The 21,820-nt window shown below is 35.5% G+C and overlaps 1 protein-coding gene across 10 annotated transcripts in view; it reads left to right on the plus strand.

Moving 5' to 3' along the window:
• cpne5a (copine Va) overlaps positions 1 to 21,820 on the plus strand; it is a 198,269-nt gene that overhangs the window by 61,141 nt on the left and 115,308 nt on the right. For 7 of the 10 annotated variants that reach the window (XM_073909735.1, XM_073909732.1, XM_073909734.1 and 4 more), the window contains 4 exons: positions 114 to 154; positions 2,184 to 2,230; positions 11,506 to 11,609; positions 13,236 to 13,275. In XM_073909735.1, coding sequence (XP_073765836.1) covers positions 13,238 to 13,275 — 38 coding nt within the window. In that variant the 5' untranslated portion in view covers positions 114 to 154; positions 2,184 to 2,230; positions 11,506 to 11,609; positions 13,236 to 13,237. Of the gene's footprint in view, positions 1 to 113; positions 155 to 2,183; positions 2,231 to 11,505; positions 11,610 to 13,235; positions 13,276 to 14,344; positions 14,360 to 14,509; positions 14,587 to 21,820 lie in introns of all 10 variants that reach the window. The other 3 variants (XM_073909728.1, NM_001423518.1, NM_001123286.2) reach the window with 2 other exon arrangements.

The following is a 21,820-nucleotide window of genomic DNA, read 5'->3' on the forward strand; positions in this document are numbered from 1 at the left end:
ATGAGAGCTCCATCAGGTTTATTTGTGAGGCCTTTGTGTCATTTTATGCCTGAACTGTTTGACCGAATTGACCTAATTTATCAGCTCTTTCTTTGTTCTTCCTGTTTCCCCAGAAACCTGTTAGATCGTGACACATTCTCCAAGTCGGATCCTTGTAAGTATCTCTCTTTTTCATGGCTGAAGCATTTATTTTTGAAGCCAAAATCTCTTTAAAATCTATTTTCTACACGTGTTCGCATATACAGAGTTAGTCCTCGGGCTTTGTAACTCACGAACACTATGTTGTTCTCAGGTTCGGTCTCTTCCACACACCTCTCTGAGTTTCTTCTGCTCTCCACACTTTGCCTGTAATTTGTCTACTCTGCCATTTCTCCAAGTTGCCGAAAATGCATGCATAGAATTTGCATCACAATGTGACAGCTTTTCCTCACTATCAACAAAAATGCAGAAACGCTTAATATATGCAGAGCATGAACTCGGCCTCCAGAATACAAATGCTTCTTGAGTCATGGAGACATTTAGACCCGTGTACAGTAAATCTCTCGCTGAAGACATGCGATTATGAAATACAGAGCAATGGGTCAAATAGCATGGCCTTTATTGCATTTTTAATCTTCGCGAGTACGACTTTGATTGCTTAATAGTTGCCTTTTCTTCAGGGAAATTTTATGTTAAAGATATAAAAAATGTGCAATTTTTAATGAAAGCCTAATAGGTTCATATTGGTTGTTTAACATTGTCAAATTCTAAAAGCAAGCATATGTGAATGAGTGTGTATGAATGTTTCCTTGTGATTGGTTGCAGCTGGAAGGGCATCCGCTGTGTAAAACATATGCGGGATAAGTTGGCAGTTCATTGCGCTGTGGCGACCCCTAATGAATAAAGGGACTAAGCCGAAAAGAAATTATATTATATTATATTATATTATATTATATTATATTATATTATATTATATTATATTATATTATATTATATTATATTATATTTTACTTGCTTCAAATATTTAGTTATGATTCACTCTGAAATTCAGATTTGTTTGTACACATAGAGGAATAGAATATAAACAGTTTCTGAGTGAACCATAGATGCATTTTTGAATAATTAAAAATATATATAAGCAAAAATGTGATATATGAGGCAATATGTTTTTTATGAAACAGGTCATCCGTAACATTATTCATTTTGAAGGAATAAATTACAAATATTTATACATCAAAATGTGATATTATATTAGATGAGGGCAGAGTGTTCATAACTTTGTTGAACTAAATTATAAAATAATAAAAAACTGCATAGGCCAAATGATTTGGAAGAACTATTAAGATTTCTTCTGAAAATAGGTAAAATAGGAAATTATGAAATTTTTCTGTAGTAAAGTGAAGATTGTTTTCTATAATAAACAGGTAATATACCTTTCTAACATTTCTGGTTTAAATTAGAAATTTTATACAAGCAATGCACTGTAAAACCCAGCTGTCAGCTGTATCAAATGAAATGAGTGTAGTTAACTCTAATTGACTGAAAGTTAATTCTGTTCATTTGAAAAGAGTTTTGAACTCAGTGTGGAAGGTAATGAACATTACTTCAACTTAAATGGAGCAAGTTCACATTACTCATGGAGTAAATTTGTTTTTAACTTAATTTGTTTCTAAAGGTTTTTTGCAATCGGTTTCCTTAAACGGTTTGAGTTGACTTAACTTACTGAGTTTTACTGTACTCAGTTGGTTTGAATTCTCTTCATTTTTTGGGCTTTACTGTGCTCAAACTGCTTTTTTTTTACTCAAATGGATTAGGTTCACAGTACTTATTTGGATTAGTTTTTAAACTCAATTGGTTTGTTGAAATCGGTTTCCTCAAATGGTTTGAGTTACCTTAAGTTTTTGGGTTTTACAGTGTGGGAAATTATAAATTACAGGGCTTTATAATTTGAATTTCTAATGAGAGAAATGTAAGCAGACTACTTTATCCATCCTTAATTTAATCCCATTTTTGCCTATAAAAAACCTTTAAGACGTTGAGACTTATTTATTTATTTTTCCAGGGATTTAATTAACTTATCTTTTTTCATTATATCAGTATTAGATTAGGAGTTGGCTTTGAATTTAAATGTTTGTACTATCTAAAAGATGTTTCCTAAAATATAATTGATGCTGATTTCTGCCCCCTTTCTCTTCTGTTCTCAGTGTGTATTCTATATACTCAGGGAGCAGAGTCTAAGCAGTGGCGTGAGGTAAGTGTTCACGTTCAGAAACAAACCTATAATCAGCTCTGACAGAGACTCCCTCATTTACCCTAATCTGCTCTGTATCTCTCCACCCCCTTCACTCTCTCTCCAGTGCCCATCACTGCCCATTGATTCTCCTCATGAATATTCATCACTCTGTCCCCATGGCCCTGACTGATTGGCTGTTAAGATGATTGTACACTTTCCGTCAGCGATTAGCATTAAAGTCGATCAGCCTGAAAGTTATAGACCAGTGCATGTGTAATGCGTCCAGGCTCACCCAAAGTGATTTTTCACACTTAAAAAGCGTCCCGACTCCCAGATTTTGGCAGGTCATTGCAATCAGTTAGAAATCGGCCGTCCTCAGGCTACCATATCCATCACCGTGCATGCTATAAAAATATGACAAAATTGCACTGCGGCACTCTTTTTCAGGGCTCGGTTTGTGTTCGTTTTTAATTGAATCCCCTATTAGCAGGTGGCAGTTGTTGGAGCAGGTGTTTGCGGGGCAGTTGCAAATGTCAGGTGGGGCGCATAAAGAGCCGTGACAACTTTTGACCCAAAATAAAAGCATCCCGTGGTGTTCGCAGCCAGGTTTGATGGAACACCTTTCACCTGCGATGAAAGACGACGGCTTACGTAACACTTGAGCAGGTTGCTTACTCCGATTAGCTGTGTAGACTTTTTCTCCTTGCATCTGGCCCGTGTAAGATTCCTCTTGTTTGGGTATAATACCAACCGCAGTGGAAAAGAGGCAGTCAAGCTGTAAGGGATTGATAAGGATGGAGTTTTCTTTTTGCGTTGCTCTGTCTCAGCAGGAGATTTGCGAGTATGTGTGTCTCTCTCTTTGTTGCTAACACGGCGTAAGCTGCCTGGCATTGACCGGATGATTGTGTCCAAATTTTCGGCTACTGAATACCATGTTCTGTTAGCTTTTTTTGCTAAAATGTTTACTGTGTTTAATTCTTTATACATTAATATGTGATAAGCCATCCAATGGTATGCACTTAAATGGGTTGTATAGAATATTCTCTGTCTAAAAAAAAATCCATTGAATTTTGTAAAAATTGGTGTATTTGTTTAACACGATGGCTTGAATATTAGTGTAACACGACTAGAGAAGCTTATTTGTTGAATCTAAGTACACCAGTGTTCATAATTTTAATAGTACCAAAGTTCATTTAAGGCAAGTCATTTCATTCGGCGGACATCTTTGAAATACTTCTCAGACATGCAAATACAATTTTCCATCCTATTGAATCGGAAAACATAAAATTCTCCAAAACTGTTTGCCAAACTCACAATTAAATTTCGTATTTGGAATTACCAATGAGATGTGTAAGGGAGCCATCGGCAAAGACATTAATATGATGTAAATCCATATGCTGGAGGTTTTAATGAGCAAACAACTATACAAAGTACAGGCAGAGGCTCAGTCTGAAAAGGGCAAGGTTAATACAAATGTTAAGGCAGTCCAACACAATGAAACAAACTGATTCCAAAATCTAAAGAACCAGGTTAACAGGCAGGCAATAGATCTTAACAATGAGGCAAACACAATAAAAAAAGAAATGCTCAGTAAGGATGTAAACTGGCAATGAACCCTTTTCATAAGCCTTTTAAGATGCGTTTAATGGCCTTAAAGCATCTTAAATCCTTAAAAGTTTTTAATATGTATATATTTTTAAATCTATAAATGTTTATTTTTTGAGCAAATAAAATTGTAAAAAAAATATTTGTTGTATTCTCCCATTCACTGCGCTCTAAGTTTTTCCAACTATGACGGCTTTTGCTACTGAGAAACCCAGAAATGTGGAAAAAGTCTATACTTCGCAACAAGAATGTCTACACAGGGAATTGATAAGCGGTGGTAACCGGAACTACCACAAAGGAAACACACAGTTAATATTTTGGGGTGGGAATATTCCGGGGTTAATATCCCTCTGGTGGTGGAATAAATGAGTGTCTGCTATGTTCGTTACAGAATGTAACAAAAACTGAATTTTAAATCTTGACTTTAAACTTTCAATATCATAACAGAAAACATATACTTTTTGAGTTAGCACAAGCTAATTTAGATGTGCATCCAAATAAATAAACTCTTTTATAGTTGTTTCTGTAGGTTTCGATTAGATATCCTGTCAGTCAAACTGTGTAATTAAAATCAGTAACTTGCGTGTTACACAATGTCATCCTCTGAATAAAGTCATGTCTGATTGCACTGCTCTTTTGAGGTAATTTCTAGATTATTTCTGACTGCAGATAGTCTCCCAAAATCACAACATCTTTGTTTACATATTTGTGGGCGTTCAAGTGGTTGACATTGTGTAATTTACATTTGAATGCCGAAGGTTGGAATTCATTTAAAATTAAGAGGTCAGACGAGAAGACTTGTGTTTGTTTTAGACAGATTACAGAACTACAGAACCTTTTATTTTCAAGTGTAGTTGGTTCATTTAAAAGTAGAGCTTTCAAGCTTTATGCAGATGCATTTCTATTGTCTGTTAGGAAAGTACTTGTTGAGATTCCAGCATGTTTGAGGACCCCAGAGGGTTCATAACAATTAAGCTTCAAAGGCTTCTGTAAAGAACAAACGGCTGGAACGAGCCCCTCGTCAGTCTATAGCCATTGATTATTGCCTCCTTTACTAGAAGGTGGGGCTTTCTTCCCTAGAGTGACCATGTTGACCATTCCGTTTACCCCATTCAAAACTGTGCGGATGACATATCTTGTGTATTGCTTAGTCTTTGCTAGTACTACCAAGTGAATCCAAAACAACTAAGGTGTAGTTATTAAAAGATACAGTTCAGTTCTGATCATTTACATCACTTACCTTTGTTCCAAATTGGTTAATTGGAATCAAACTTGTTACTATATTTCAAAATGTTTGCTGTGTGTTAAAATAAAGAAACAGTCATACAGGTTTGAAACAGCATGAGGCTAACCTAAGTTATAATTTTTGGTTTAAATGTGCCTTTTAATCAGGGGTGTCCAAGCTCGGACCTGGAGGGCCGGTGTCCTGCTGAGTTTAGCTCCAACTTGCTTCAACACACCATCCAGGATGTTTCTAGTATATCTAGTAAGAGCTTGATTAGCTGGTTCCGGTGTGTTTGATTAGGGTTGGAGCTAAACTCCCCAGGACACCGGCCCTCCAGGACTGAGTTTGGACACCCCTGCTTTAAATCATAGGTCTCAAACTCAATTCCTGGAGGGCCACAGCTCTGCAAGGTTAAGCTCTTGAACACCTTGATTAGTTGGATCAGCTGTGTTTGATTAGGGTTAGAGCAAAACTGTGCAGAGCTGCAATCCTCCGGGAATCAATTTCGAGACCTATGCTTTAAATGCCTTGTTTACAGTTGCCACGAGGCAAAGGTGATGTCTTTCCGCAGCTTCTTAATTAGACACACCCCCTCTTTGTTAAAAGCCTATTCTCATATCACAAACTTTCTGACAACCGATGATGTAGCCGAGTATTATGTTAAACATAAGTGATCTGCTTCAGCCACCATACCCTCAGTTTCCTGCTTCCTATGCATGAGCTGCTTATGATTGCATTGAATAATAGACAGACAGAAACCACATCAGTTTCTTTTGCTTGACTGAAAAAAAATCCAACTAAAATGGATATTTTCTGAATGCTATTGCAGTAGAAAATGACATACAACACCTATAAGATTTCATTCAGAAATTAAGTATCATATGCCCGTTCACACTAAAAGCCAGTGGTTAGCACAGACTTCCACAGCAGGGGCAGCAGCGAAAATGGTTCCCTTCAGCAAGTTGAAAGCACTCCTGCTATTGCACTTACATTGGAGGGGCACTTAAAAATATAAATAGCATGATATATATGCAGTATATATGGGTCTGTAACTCTCATGAGATTGCAGCCATCAATAATCCAATCAGTTCTCAATGAACAAAATGCCCTATAATCATGAATTTTACATATTCATGCCGATTTTAGAGCCAGATTAAGTTTAAGGCCAAAATATATATTTTTTAAATTAAACGTTACTAATCATCAGCTGCAAGAAAACAGTCTGAAACTGATTCCAACAACTCATTTAAAAGTCATGTCAATCTGCAGATAGATCAGCTGATAGAGTTAGCAGTGCTCAAAATGTAAATAGGAAATGCTGCTACTTTCACATTTTTTATATTTCAGTACATACTTATAGAAGTTTATACATCTGACAGCACTGCTATCACAGTGACCCATCATGAATACCTAAATAATGCCTAGTCTCACAACTTGACAAAATAATTCACAGTGTTATTTAATAGGATAATAAAGCTCAGTCCCATAATAATTAGACACTGACACGTCATTGAAGTACTAACAATGCTATGTCACCACCAGTGACGACATCTTGATATTGCGTTTAAAGGCCACCTATGATGAAAATCATCTTTTGGAAGCTGCTTAGACAGAACTGTGTGCAGGTGTAGTGTGTCCACAGTCATTTTGGGGTGATATAAAGACAATAAGTCACTTTTTTAAAAAATCCTGAGAAAAAAAAACGATTTCCACACCCACCGAATTGATTAACATGTGTCTGTAGTAACATGTGTAATCATATCCACAAGACAGGATGTGCTCAAAGCAACTTTGAATAAAAGATTTGTTGAGTTTGCTGTGATCAACAATCATCATTAAATGTGATCAAGAATGGGTGTTATAAATTTAAAAGATTTTATAGATTTTTTTTTAAACAGTGCATGTTTGTCATGAATTACAGCGATTTCACTGCCTTTATCACCACAGCTGCATGTCAGTACAATTATTAAAGAAGACGCTTTAATCCAGGTTTGTGGACAATAAATCAGGTTTATTTTGTACACTACCATTACGGATTTCCATATAGCAGTGGATATTAATGTGTATCCTGTCACATTTGGCGTGCTAAAACAGTGCAAAGTTAAACATGTGTGTGTTTAATGTGTTATGTGTGTGTTCGTTGTCTGTGTGTGTGTGTGTGTGTGTGTGTGTGTGCGCATGAACTTTATAATGACATTGTGTAAGACTCATCGTTGCAACTCCACAACAAATCCATCAAATAATCATTGGGAAAGATCTTATTGAAGTATTTCTCACAAACGTTACATAAAATTTGTTTCCTTCATGTCTGTCACTGTGCTGTTTATCTGACGCAGTCGAGGCAGAGATTGAGGCACACTCTGACAGGCACGTGGGAACGGTGGGCAGGGAGAACCAGCATTAAATGCACAAGCAACAAAAACAGCTATATTGTGTTTAAAGCAGAAAATTCCAATATTATGAAAGGTATAATAAATCTGATGGGTGTTTTGAGCTGAAACTTTACAAACACATTCTGAAGACACAAAAGACTCATCTTAAATCTTGGGATAAAGATCTTTAGGAGTAAAGGGGTACAGTAAAATAGGTCCCCTTTAAACCAAATATGTGGAGCAAGTTTTAAAATTAACCAGTTGTTCTGAACAATAACAGCTACAGATTCTAATGTTCAACAGGCATAAATCTGTTGAAAATTTTTTTTTCAAGGGTTTCATGACCCTTAAAGCTTTAATGTTCTTTTCTATTTTTTCCCCCTTCTTTTTCCCCATTACCTTTGGTTTCATGCTTATTGGGTTTCATAGGCTTTCAGTTTTTATCGTCCATCAGGTGTAAGAAATAGTGAAAATAATTCCAAAAATGTAAGTCTTTGTCACAATAATCATATAGTAGAAGTTGTTTTTGGTGTGGACTGCCGTTAAGAGCGGTAATATCCAAAGCTGTTCATAAAAAAGACCAGATTTTTATCTGTAATGAGAAAGTGAGGGTAGATGCTTCCCTATTATTGAGTGCAGCACTTAGAACACATGATAATTATACTCACCTATGGTTGTAGGCTTATTATGTTTTGGATAAGGTGATTTATCTGCTCTTGCACATCATTTTTTTCCAGTCTCTTGTCTCGAACCAAAATAAGACAATGTTGTATTTCATTTGTAACTTAATTTCAGAATTTGACCTTGTGCTAATGCTCCTGGTGGGTTCTGTCTTTTTGTTTTGCACAGTAACAGTCTGGACAAAATGTTTCACCCTGTTTTTCGCTGTGCTTTGGTTGCCGCTTTAACACTCAACAGGAGGTAAAGCTCTTTTAGAAGCAGTTTGGCGATTTAACTTAAAAGCATTTCTTTGCATCTCTGCTCTCACCAATGGGATTTTTGCTCGAAAAGGAATTTTGACAAAAAAAAGGTTGCTAGAAACCAGTGAGATTCTTGCAGAATAATGCACCATATGACAAACAGTAAAAAGGCTTTATGGCTTTATAAACTGCAGCAGGCCAACAAAATGATTTATAGCAGCTGCTGAAATGATGAGAAGTCAGACTGTGAGGTCGTATTAGCAGTACATAAAGCATTATGTTTTGAATGCTAATGACTGAGCTCTGCTATCACAGAGCTTTTCTTGAGAATGTTAGTCACTCCTGTTAAGCATTAACATTTAAAGTCAGTCAAATTTTACTTCTATTAAGTTGTGATGATTGTGGCTCTGGTCATTTAGAAATGGCCTCTTAATGATTTTATGCATCTCTAAACTACGGCAGAGGATATCAGACAGATATGTTTCAAACATTAGCAATATATTACACTGGATGTTTTTAAGATAATCGACTATTATGAAACCGGAGCGCTGTGGGATGGTCTTTACAGTATGTTTAAAGCACCTTATCATTCCCTTCTCCCTCATAAGCTGTCTCCTTCATTTCTGCACGGCTGGGATGTTGTAACACCCTTCTGGTGATTCATTTATTTATGCATTTCTCATCTGCCTCATCTTGTTTAATTATTCATGGGAAACACAATTAGCTGAGGGAAGCGACTGCAGAGCATCTTTCAAGAATACAGTGCTGAAACAACAGGCTTCTTTTCTCTTCTCTTCTCTTCTCTTCTCTTCTCTTCTCTTCTCTTCTCTTCTCTTCTCTTCTCTTCTCTTCTCTTCTCTTCTCTTCTCTTCTCTTCACTCCTTCCTTTACATTTTCTCCTTCCCGTTCCGCTCCCCCTTACCCCTTTCCCTGTCACTCTTTCCTATTATTTTCCCTTTCTCCCTTTTCTTTACCCTTCCTCTTCACCTTTTCTATTTCCTATTTCCCTTCCCCCTTCATTCTTCACTTTACCGTTTACCTTTACCCTTCCTCTTTCTTTTCCTTCTTCCCTTATACTCAAAACATTTATACATATGCTGTTTATAAAGAAAAGCTTTTGTCAACAGTTAATTGAAGACTTTTTTTTAGATGATATTACCAATGTTATTATAGCTTTGGATTTTTCATTAGTTTTAGTTTTTATTTCGTTTTGACTTTTTGTTTTCAAATTAATTTAGTTTTATTTAGTATTAGAGTTAGATTCACTAGTTTTTATTAGTTTCTATGTTTTGAATTTGCTTAGTTTTATTTTAGTTTTTATTAGTTTCAGTGTTAGTTTTAGTTTTTTGTTTGTAATTTAGGATGTTTGTTACATGCAAGATTCAAAAACATCAGAGTATTGTATAAAAAAAACTCAACTAAAGATAAGCTATATTTGTTTTGTGACAATCTTCCATAGTTTGGACTCAACATATCAAGAATATGTAGTCAGCAATCATAATTTCAGTCAGTTAGAACATCACCATGATCTGAAAAGTTTTTTTACAATTACGTTTTGCAACAAATCTGTAGCATGATTCACTTATTTTAATTGCATTACATTTTACTGTTATGAAATAAACTTATGTTTTGCCAGATCCTCTCATGTTAGCCCTTAGTTTACCCATACTGCAGTTGTTTAAGTTTAGTTCAGTCACATTAAGCTGTCAAGTACTGTTTGTGTTCGGTTCGGTTCACTGATTCATGCATGCGCTGTGTACTGTTTTAATAACTGAATAACTCAATATATATTGGTTTATTTCGAGTCAGAGGTAAAGTAAGTTGTACGTGGATAAGTGCTTAATGTTATTTAAGACGTGAATAAATTCAAATGATTCAATTGATGAATTAGTTCAACCAGAACACTTATTGTAGAAGATTCAGATTTGTTCACAATCGCAACCACTAATACAGAAGTAAAACCCATTATCGGGCACAAAGGTGTTAAATTGATACTTATAAGTTTCTCCTCGGGCCATATTTAATGCTGTTACCGTGCTGCTCTTATGTCCAGCTGTTGTTTTTGTCATGGGAGCAACAGTGAGGATGACTGGAGGGGAACCGGCTTGGTATGGCCAATGGCTTTAGGATTACTGACTCTGAGATGCCAAACATAAGGGTCAAACACCTGGCAGCGCCAAGTAAATTCTGTAGATTCTAAAAGGGTAACAGTCTGTATTAAATACATTTACAAAGACGAAATCGAAGGATGTTTTTGCTATAATTTCAGTTAGTTTCAGTTTGTTTTGTGAGTACACAAAACAGTTTCAGTTAGTTCTTTAAAAAAAACGTTTTTATTTTTGTTTCAGTTAAAGAAAATGTTTTTCTAGTTTAAATTTTTTGTTCAGTTTTGTTGGCATTACTGTGGCGCAGTGGGTAGCAAGATCACTTCACAGCAAGAAGGTTGCTGGTTCGAGCCTAGGCTGGGTCAATTGTCATTTCTGTGTGGAGTTTGCACGTTCTCCCCGTGATTGCGTGGGTTTCTTTTTGGTGTTTCGGTTTCCCCCACAGTATAAAGACGTGATATACGTAGGTGAATTGGGTAAGCTAAAATTGTCTGTGTAAAACACATGCTGGAGAATTTGGCGGTTCTTTCTGCTTTGGTGACCCCAGATTAATGAATGAATGAATGATGTTCGTTTTTGTTAACTATAATAACCTTGGATGTTACTCTAGGAATGTATTGAAGAGGGTTGATTATGGCTGCATTCCTGTATTAGACAGAAAACTGGTGCCCAACTGTTATTTTTACATTAGCATAAAAATCACAGTTGTTTACAGTACTGAAGGTGGATGAATAGATTGTCATTAAAGTGACATCCCAAGCATGTGTTCTCGGAGCCCTGAACTCATGAATATTCTTGAATATTTATTACTTGTGTACTCTTCATTTGCATGCAAACATGTACACACGCGCACACACACACAGCGAGCAGGGGTTGCTGTTGTTCATTAGTTGCAGAAACACTTCACCTCTCAAAATATCATCGCTTCCTGTCCCAGTTTTTCTTAAGGCTATGGACTCACAGAAACCAGCAGTTAACGAACTGAACAGTAATGTAGACTTGTCTGTAGCCATAATATAGATATTTTAATCTTAATATAGCTGTTTCTCTCTCTTTTTTTGTGTAGTTTGGGAGAACTGAAGTCATCGACAACACCCTGAACCCAGACTTTGTGAGAAAGTACATCTTGGACTATTTCTTTGAGGAGAAGCAGAATCTGCGCTTTGACATGTGAGTTATTCCCTTTGATGCTGACACACAGGAATCTGCTTCTCTCTCTCTCTCGATGAGCTGTCCCACTCCGCTCTTTCTGTTTGTCTCTTTCTCTATCTCTCCCAGCACCTCCTCTTTGGTAATTATTGATGCAGCATCTCTCTCTCTTGACAGTCATGTGTAAGGGGCTGGATCAGTGAAAGGGTGATAAATATTTCAGATGAGTTTTATCCTCAATCTTCACGCAGCCGCTCAAAAGCCAATGCGTGACGCAGGATCCCCGGATGATTTACAGCGTGTTCTTCCAATCCCTGTGGCAGACTGTCCGTCTTGCTCTCATTCACCTTCTTAAATGGGCTCTGCTGAGTTGAAAAAGGGCTTCTGCGGTGCAACCCTGGACTTAATTGAAGGGTTCACCAAGAAACCTTCCACGTTTATGCCAATTCCCGATTATGCCATTGCAAATATTCACAGACAACCAGCTGCGCCTCAGAACTTCACTTCCACTCTCATTTCACAGCCGCAAGAATTTAAATGTGGACTAAGGGTGGTCTTAAGATTACATGTATTTTCTCAGTACTCTGCTGCATTGCTTCCTTTCCATTCCTTTCCCTTTACTCTTTCCTTTCCTCTCCATTTCTTTACATTCCTTTCCCTATCTTTTACCCTTTCCTTTTAATGTTAATTTACTAATTCCTTCTGTATTTTTCAATTTACTTTCTGTCTGTCTTATTATTTACTTACAGTACTTATTTAAGATGAAATGTAATTCCTCAGTACTTTTCTATATTTCCTTTCCTTTGTAGCGAAATTAATAATATCAGTAATATCACCAACAGGTTATTATTTATTATGAATATTCAGAATTAACTTATAGTTAAATTAACAAAATAAATATAACATTGACTTCACCCGGTTGTGTAAGCGGACTGTAATTATTTATTTATTTAGAAAGAAAATTATAACTGCTTCTTGTGAAGTAGATGAATCATTTTGAAGCTGTAGCAATCTTTTACTTTGAAAGTGACCTTTTCTGTGAGGCAAAACGAAGACAATAGAAGCGTGGTTATAGCGGGATTTATTGACTAATCTAACATATGACAAACAAATGTACAAATCACAACAAATACAGAAAAGCGAGGAAAAAAGAGAATTTAGTTTAAAGAACGCAAATCAAATCTCCCCCACAGTCCCACACAACTATTATGAACCATAGAGTGTAAACACCTTAGAGCGGCACAGCGAAAACGCATGACTTTCCTGTCCCTTCCTTTCCTTTTATTTCTTTCCTTTCCCTTCATTTTACCCTTTCCTTTCCTTTGCCTTCCTTTCTTTGTACTAGACCTAGTTTTCCATGTTATACAGCTAATAAATGACTGAATTCGGTGATTTCGCACTTTATGCATTGGAAATTAGGGGACCCCATTTGTAACAATAATTTAAAAAATAGGACGAACATTCATTTTTATTGCCAGTTGAGTTTTCTTTCAAGAGAGCAAAATATTCCGATCTTCAAGAATCTCAGATCAATTAATGTGAGGATTGTAGAGCATTCCTCTCCATAACACATAACGGGGCTGTCATTTAAAATATAGGACACGCCATTATCCAACAGAAAACTGAGGCTGTTCTCTTGGATTTCAGATATGACATTGACTCCAAAAGTCCGGATTTGGCCAAACACGTAAGTGTAGCACTTTGTATGTGTGTGTATACTGTGAATGCATGCATGTTTGCTTGTGTGTACATGCACGTTTGTTGTTTTCATTGCCAGTTGCTCTCATATTTGGCATGCGTAGTTGTTGATTTTTCGGTTGGTTTTATGCAATCGAAAAATGATTGCAAATCATGTCATCATTTATGTTATGATCAAAAGGGGTGTAGTTTCCCTCTTTGACGAATAAAATTAGCACCATTACACAGGTTCTGAATGTTCTCTGCAGTGTGCCTGTGTTGCTTGGGTTAAGACAGTTTGTTCCCTATTATTATGACAAAAAACTTGTTAATTATATATCTTGACAAGAAACTGAAGGATGAATTTACTTAACACTTCTGGGCTGGCAGTTTTTTCAGTTTTCATTATTTTTTGATAAAAACCTGTTTTATTTGTTAAATAGACTTTTAAAATGTGTGGCAAGTTATGTTTTTTGTTTTATTGATAATAATGTTGTTATTATTATTAATAATAATAATTATTATTATAATACAACTATAATAATAATAATAATAATAATAACTATTATTATTATTATTATTATTATTATTATTATTATTATTATTATTATTAATATTACTTTGTTACACACGTTTTAGAGAAATTGAAAATAATAGGTTTTGTTTTTTTCATCAGTTTTTGTATTTATATTATATTTGGATAATTGCATTTAATAAAACCAGTTCCAAAACATTTGCAGAGTGAAAATAAACAACCCTCAATGGGTGCAGTTTATGAAATTCTGATTTTGTATAGAACCATCCGAATGTGTTGTGTAAGTAAATGTGATCATTTTCAGTTTTCAGTGCTATTATCTTATTTTTTTGTGTGTGTAATCTGTGATCATCGTGGGTGTTTTTTTCCTTTCTCTCTTCTCCAGAATCCTTTCTCACTATTCTCTAACTCTCGTTTTTTCTCTCCTATCCTCTTCGGCCTGACTTCTTCAATTCGTTTTTATTTCTTTTTTTTTTGTCTTTTCTGTTACATGATATGCTCTGTTGTTATTGTTAAATTTGCGGCCTCACCTCCCTCCTGGAAGCCCTCCGATTTCAACGTACGTCTCTGCCTTGCACTCCTAGACTTATCTCTTTACCGGTACAACTCATTTATACCAAGTTCCACCCTGACTCATTCTGCTATCTCTCCTTTACTTTCTCTGCCTTCTTTTGTTCGCCGTCTTTTTGTTTGGGCCGTCCTTCTGTAGGACTTCTTGGGTCAGACCTTCTGCACTCTGGGTGAGATAGTGGGTTCACCAGGCAGTCGTCTGGAAAAGCCTCTGGGGTAAGAAGCTAATGCACTGTTCTATTAGCCACCGTTGTGATGTATTCATAGTTTCAGAAGCTTGTATGGGCTCAGCATTTGTGCCTGAAGCCATTTCAGACAGATTACTGGCCAAAGGGAACATAGAAATGACTTCCCATTCAGCTGTTTTTAAGGAAATCGCCTTCATTCCTGTTGGCTGTTTATGTATCTACATTGCAAAAAGAGAAAAAATATGTTTTATGTGGATTTTTGGCAAGGCTTGACATTAACTTTTTTGCTCACCATCCATGGTGGCAAGTAATGATTCAAAGTTACTAGCCACTCTTTGTTTTCAATATTCACAATTTTGCTGTTGGAAAAAAATATTTTATGTGCTTAAATTTAAGTTTGCTATGCTAAAATTACTTTAAAGTAATTTTGCGTGATTTATGCCATTAAAAATCCCTCAACCCAAATATTGATATACATGCTGGTACACCATCTTGTTTAAAGTAGTCAACATTTGAAGTGAATCAAAACGTCAAGGGTTTTATTTAAGTTGACCTAAAACCTTTTCTCATAGGACTACTTTGATTAAGTCCTTTTTTTTCTGTCTTTCCAACATTCATCTACTGGAGCTCAGCGTACTTCATGAGGCCAATTAAATTCACTGCCACACTATCTTTTAGTGAAGCCATCTTCACCCGTTTGATCGACATGCTAGACAACTGTTTAGATAATTGTGCTCGACTTATTGAACATACAATGTTACCACCACCTGCATTACTGCAGATTTTCCATATCTGTCCAGGTGGAAAATTTGCTGATATGTAACCAAATAAATATCTGAAAAAGTCCCAAAAACAAAAATATATAAGATCACCTTCCATATCACTGTTTACATTTACACTTGCATTACCAAAGCAACAACTGACGCATTTGTATCATATTCCAAAGAGTTCTGTTATTAGCACCACAGTGGAAAATTATACCTTTATGAATCTGACTGGCCCAGATTGTCATGGGATAAAATATTTGAGCAAACAGGGCCACTCTGCCCAGCAGATGAGACATCGGTGGTTCATTTACCTTTTTTTTTTGTTGTGTATGATGTTGCTCAATAGTGCGCATGAGCAGACACTGGGTTGCAGGGATTGCTCATGGCAGTTGTGGATCCATTGCAGTTCTTTTTTTATTTCATGTGACTTAGAAGAAAAAATTAAATAAATCTAAAATTTATATTCAACCTACCACAGATAAAAATCTACCAGCATTTGGTGGGTTGGTGGGAGTTAATGTCAAGCCCTGATAATTAGTGTTTGGATTTTAAAAACTAGAAATTAACTAGATTGAGTAGAAACATTTATACCGTAGCATTAAAAATTTGGGGCACTGTAAAGTTTTTTAAATGTTTTATAAGTGAAATCATTAAGGTCATTAAGGACTAAAGTCAAAAGTAAAGATATTTTATCAAAATAATATATATACACATGTATCTATATATATAAATATTATAAATACATAAATATCAGTTGAAGTCAGAATTATTAGTCCCCCTTTGAATTTATTTTTGTCTTCTAAATATTTCCCAAATGATGTTTAACAGAGCAAGGAAATTTTCACAGCATGTATGATAATATTTTTTCTTCTAGAGAAAGTATCATTTGTTTTATTTCGGCTAGAATAAAAGCAAATTTAAAATTTTTTAAAAAACATTTTAGGACTAAAATATTAGCCCCTTTAAGCTTTTTTTCCCCGATTGTCTAAAGAACAAACCATAATAATACATTAACTTGCCTATTTACCCTAACCTGCCCAGTTAACCTAATTAACCTAGTTTAGCCTTTAAATGTCACTTTAAGCTATTTAGAAGTGTCTTGAAAATTTTCTAGAAAATATTATTTACCATCATCATGGCAAAGATAAAATAAATCAGTTATTAGAAATGAGTTATTAAAACTATTATGTTTAGAAATGTGTTGAAAAAAATCTTCTCTCTGTTAAGCAGAAATTGGGGAAAAAATTAAACAGGGGGGGCTAATAATTCAGGGTGGCTAAAAATTCTGACCTCAACTGTATATAGACTTGAAAAAAGTGTCTGTATATTTGAACAGCAGTATAGATATCACACCAAATGTTATTCCTCCAACAGCCATTGCATGAATAAATTATGTGTTTACTGTGATAGGATTATTGTTTTGCTGTCTGCTGATGTCGTGTTTGTTGTGACTTGTTTACTTCAGGTTCTCACTGTGTGGGAGCTGTTGATGTAGGTTAGGTTTATCTGTTGACTCCTGAGGTCTGTGTACAATTTTTAGCAGTTGTCTTCAGAAACAAAGGTTAGGTTTCACCTAAAAATGAAAACTGTCATCATGTATTCACTCTAATATGGTTCTAAAACCCAGAAGATGTTCATTAGTCTTCAGAATACAAATGAAGATTTTTAATGGAGTCGGAGAAATGACCGCCCCTCTCTTTAAAGTCCATTAAAAAAGATTTTTAAAAACCCAAATGAATTCATCAGTCTTCTGAACAGACACAATCATTTTATTTGATCAACAGATTTGATGCTTATTTAAGAGATGCTTCTTTTTTCATAAAACTAATTTGAATGCTATAAACATTGTTTTATGATCAGTGTTTATACTTTCTGGGAATAAAAATTTAAATTACAATTTGTTTTTACATTTGTATTGGATCCATCCACTTAATATATATGAGTTTATTTATGATTTTTTGATAAAAAAAAACCTTCCGTGGACATTCAGGAACCTATTAGATTTTGTTATAAAAAATCTTTGTTTACAGTATGTGCTGAAAATAAATGAAATTCGTAAGGGTTTTGATGGACACAAGGGTAAATAAGGATGACAGATTTTTTCATTTTGTTTTGAATCAATGAAAAAGTATTGTCTTCCATGAAAATTTATCTAAAAAAAAAAAAAAAAAAAAAAATCAAATCCAGATCATGCTTTGACAGGAATATCTTAAGGTAGACATTTTGTGTGATTATATAAATAGAAAAGCATTCATAAATTTAAACTGTCCAGACAAAACAGTTTTTACTGGCAACATTTATAATGTTGGGAGAAAAATCTCAATGTAACATGGTTCCTTGAAAAGATTTGAAACATTTAGACTAAATTTTCAATATTATGAATTATTTTGTTAATAGCTTTGGTGCATCTGCTCCTTTTTTCATGTAGCAATTAAGTTCTTGTGGATTGTTGTTGTTGTTGAGCTGCGGTAAATGTTAAACCAGTGTCAATGCTTGTTTGGCTAATGAGTCATCTTTCACTAATTAAGGCATAAACAAAGTGCGTTTCTTCTTAATTAACTTTATATTAGTGTTAAACACACAGCGCTCTTATATTTGACCTTGACTAAACAGCTTTTATGTCTCCACTTGACCAGTTTAACACGGTTTTCTGTTCAGATCTCTCTGAAATGGGCCATAGCCTGGTGTTCTGGTGTCATTTAGAGCGTTATAGCAGTGGAACGATGATGGATATTCCCATCTATTCCTCACCATCTGTGTCTTATGTCAGTGTAGCAGATTGCAAAAGCTAATGGAACACAACCAGAGACTTCAATTTTGCATTTACTGTTAAAAACCCTGGCGAGGGCAGTTTCTTCACCTATAGTGTAGCTTGTGTTTTAGACTCTTCTTTGCTTGTAAATTGTGGAAGCTGTGTTGTCCAAGGCAAACACTTGCCCAACAGGAGAATTCTGTAATTTTATGATGGTACATTTAATTTTGATTCAGTGTTATGAAATATACTATCACAGACAATCATAGATGGATTGAAAAGTGATTCTGTAACAGATGGAGTTGGAGTACAGCAGAGTTGAGGATTTACACGCAGTTTATTCAACAGAAAATAGTAAAGTACTCAGCAAAGTAGGAATGGCTGACGTGAAACTGACATTTCGACACAGTGTTGGGTTCCTGAAGCACAAGTGTTTCGAAACACTAAATCATGATCTGAAACACCCAGGTCACGTGACCAAAGTGTTTCGAAATACTAGGTCACATGACTAAGGCAATTCAAAGCATTGGTCCTTTCAAAAGAATTTCGATACCTGGCAAATCTGCGTTTGACTGACAGGGTCGGTAAAAAAACTTATGTAGTCCAGTGGACCGTTCGTGTGTACAGAGTAACTGTGCTGCAAACTACCCAAGGTCAAATCCAGATTTGTACAAATACTCTGAAATTATGACTTAATGTATTTCAATAATGTTCATTTTTTTTTGACCAAAACAAGACATGTTTATTCACATGTCTTGTATGAACAAAGTGTTCATATAGATGTCAGGCCAATGTTAAAACAAAACATAAAAACATCTATAGTTCCATCACCCTGCATTCGAACCCATTATTTTGGCATTCTAGTCAGGAACTTTCAACGCTTCACTTTATCACTTGAAACCTCAATTTTACAACGTGTGGTTTAATATCTAAATTTGTGTAACTGTTTCTTTGCTGAAGCTGTTCCAGAGCAATACATAAAAATGACCACTTGGTGTCACTGTAGAGGTGGGTATTGAAAAGTTTTGGAGCTGCGACACATTTGCTTGGACTGTTTCAGTGTTTCAAGCTGGAGATGGCTGATGTGAAATTGACGTTTCGACACAGTGTCGAGATTCCAAAGCACAAGTGTTTCGAAACACTCAGGTTACGGGACTCATGTGTTTCGATACACCATGTCATGTTACTAAAGCGATTCAAAGCATTGGTCATTACAGAAGCGTTTCGAGACCTGGTGAATATGCGTTTATTTGACGGTCAAATAAAACACTATCTCACATAGGCTAGTGGCGTACTCAGAGTAACTGTGCTACAAATGACACGAATTTTAATAATTTATCTACCTATTATTTCGGCATGCTAGTCAGGAACTCTCATCGCTTTACTAAATCACTTGAAACTTCAATTTTACAATGTGGGGTTTAATACCTCAATTCGTGTAACTTTAGGCTGTTCCAGAGCAATACATGAGAAATTACCACTAGGTGTCACAGACGGGTTTTGAAATGCAATTGAAGCTTCGACACATTTGCTTCGACTGTTTTAGTGTTTTATGAAGCCTCACTTTGCCCATCACTACGGCAAAGCAGATGAATGGTTAGGTCAACGGGAACAATGAAAACAAGGCAAAGGGTCAAAACACGGCTAAATTAAGACAAGAAAAGGCTTCATTGTGTTACAATAACAGAACCAAGACTTAGCAGTGATTCAAGTGTGTGATGTGCTTATAGTCTATCTAATTAGTCCTGAACAGATTCAGCTGTGTGTGTTTGCAATTAAGACGAAATTTGGGCCAGGTGTGTAAGTGAAGTGCAAGATGGGATTTGTAGTGCAGTTGAATGTGAGTGTTCTCCATCAGTCTGCAAGAGCAACACTGCTGGTGCTCATAACAGATTCTTACCTTGGTTATTTATTATTGTGACTTACGTTTTTTTTTTAGAAATATTATGCAAGTATTTTATATTTTGCAAAATGTTTTCTACAATGATGCCTCATGTAAATTGTCTTATAAATTGAACTAATTATAAATGCAGTTATATTATATAAATATATGTATTGTCATGTTTTGTGATTTCTTTATAAAAAGACATTAAATAATATAACATTTACTGTATCTCCTGAAATCTGAACCGATGTGTTTCTGAGGCGGTTTACACCTGTATTTAGTGTCATTACTTTTTGATCAGATTTTAATACCATGTGTAAAGAGATCTCTTTACATCAGTTCAACTTATTTGTTTATTTTCCTGTCAACGATGCAATCTTGTAACATGATATAAATCTAATACATGAAAAACCTTCACATACCAAAAATAGCAAAAAAAGAAATGTGTGAGTTTTAAATGCACCCCAGGGAAAAACAGTACAAGTGCTTTATAGTTGAAGAAACACTTTGGTCTACAATAAAGACACACATTTCCCTCCTCTATAAGCTGGAGCTGTTGCTGGCAGCTCATACACAAAGAGAATACAAAAGATCTGAAGTTTATGAGGTACAAGTAACGATCGCAGGGATTAGTAAGCCTGTATGTACAGTACACAAGCGAGTGGAGAAAACCCTATTGATCAACCTGAATCCAACACTCAATCTCATGCTAGACCAATGCCTGTAAATTGCTTTTATTTGTTGGCATTATCTGTGCAGAAAGGAGGCTGTGATTGGAGATATTTGGATGTGGAGAACAGATCACCCAGTGATGATGAGCTGTTCTGCTCAAAATCTGTAGGAGTTTAAGATCTTTAGGGGGGAATTTGAGGCCCTGATCTCTGTACTGTTTTTCACAGAATGTGTTAAACTAGTTGGAGACAGACAGAGAGAGACTCACATTCACAGAGAACGCTTGTCAGTCCTGTTTTAGAGAGCTAAATATGGTTGTGTTCGCACAGAATTCATTTAGTTGTCAGAGTAACAACTGGTTTCTGCAAGCAAGTGACTGTCTCAGATTTTCAGGGCTGGCAAACAAAGTCTGACAGTGGGATTGTTGGAAAGAGAGAGAGCAGCACTGCAGTCAGTGACTGTTGTCTGCAGTGACGCTGACATATAAAACTGTGGAAAAGTCTAGATGTTTCACAAAAATATTTTAAGAGATTTATTTTTATATTCTGCGGTGTATAAGTGCCAGTAGAAATTATCAATTGATTAAACTGGTATACAAATGTATTACATTGTTTAAAGTATGAATTATTTACATTTTAAATAAAAAACAATATTATATTAAGTATTAAGTAACAATATTGCTTAAGTGAATTTTATTTAAGGTTTTCTGCCTAAATATCAAATTTAATGTAGTGCATTAAAATATTACAATCTTATACAAAATAGAAATAATAAAGAAGACAATGGCCTCTATTTTGGCGATCCATGCACAAAGTGAAAAGCGTAGGGTGCAAACGCATTCAGGGCATGTCAGAATCCGGTTTTGCTAAATTAAGGATGGAAAAATCCGCTTTGCGGCGTGGCGCATGGTCTAAAAGGGTTGAGGTTATTTTCTTAATGACTAGTAGGTGTGTTTTGAGAATAAACCAATCAGAGTCACATCTCCCATCCCTTTAAAAGTCAGTTGCGTCTTGCCATAAGCGCATTTGCTATTTACATGAAGTAAGTAAATGTAAGTGGTAAAACTGAGCATTTCACTAGCAAGAAAACAGTTAAACAGAGCATCTATAGCATGAGAATGAGAGATGAGCCTCCTCATTATTAACTTTCACTTTCGCTCTCGTGGATAGGGAAACCTTGTACGCAC

Source organism: Danio rerio, chromosome 8, assembly GCF_049306965.1.
Source record: "Danio rerio strain Tuebingen ecotype United States chromosome 8, GRCz12tu, whole genome shotgun sequence".
Lineage (NCBI taxonomy): Eukaryota > Metazoa > Chordata > Actinopteri > Cypriniformes > Danionidae > Danio > Danio rerio.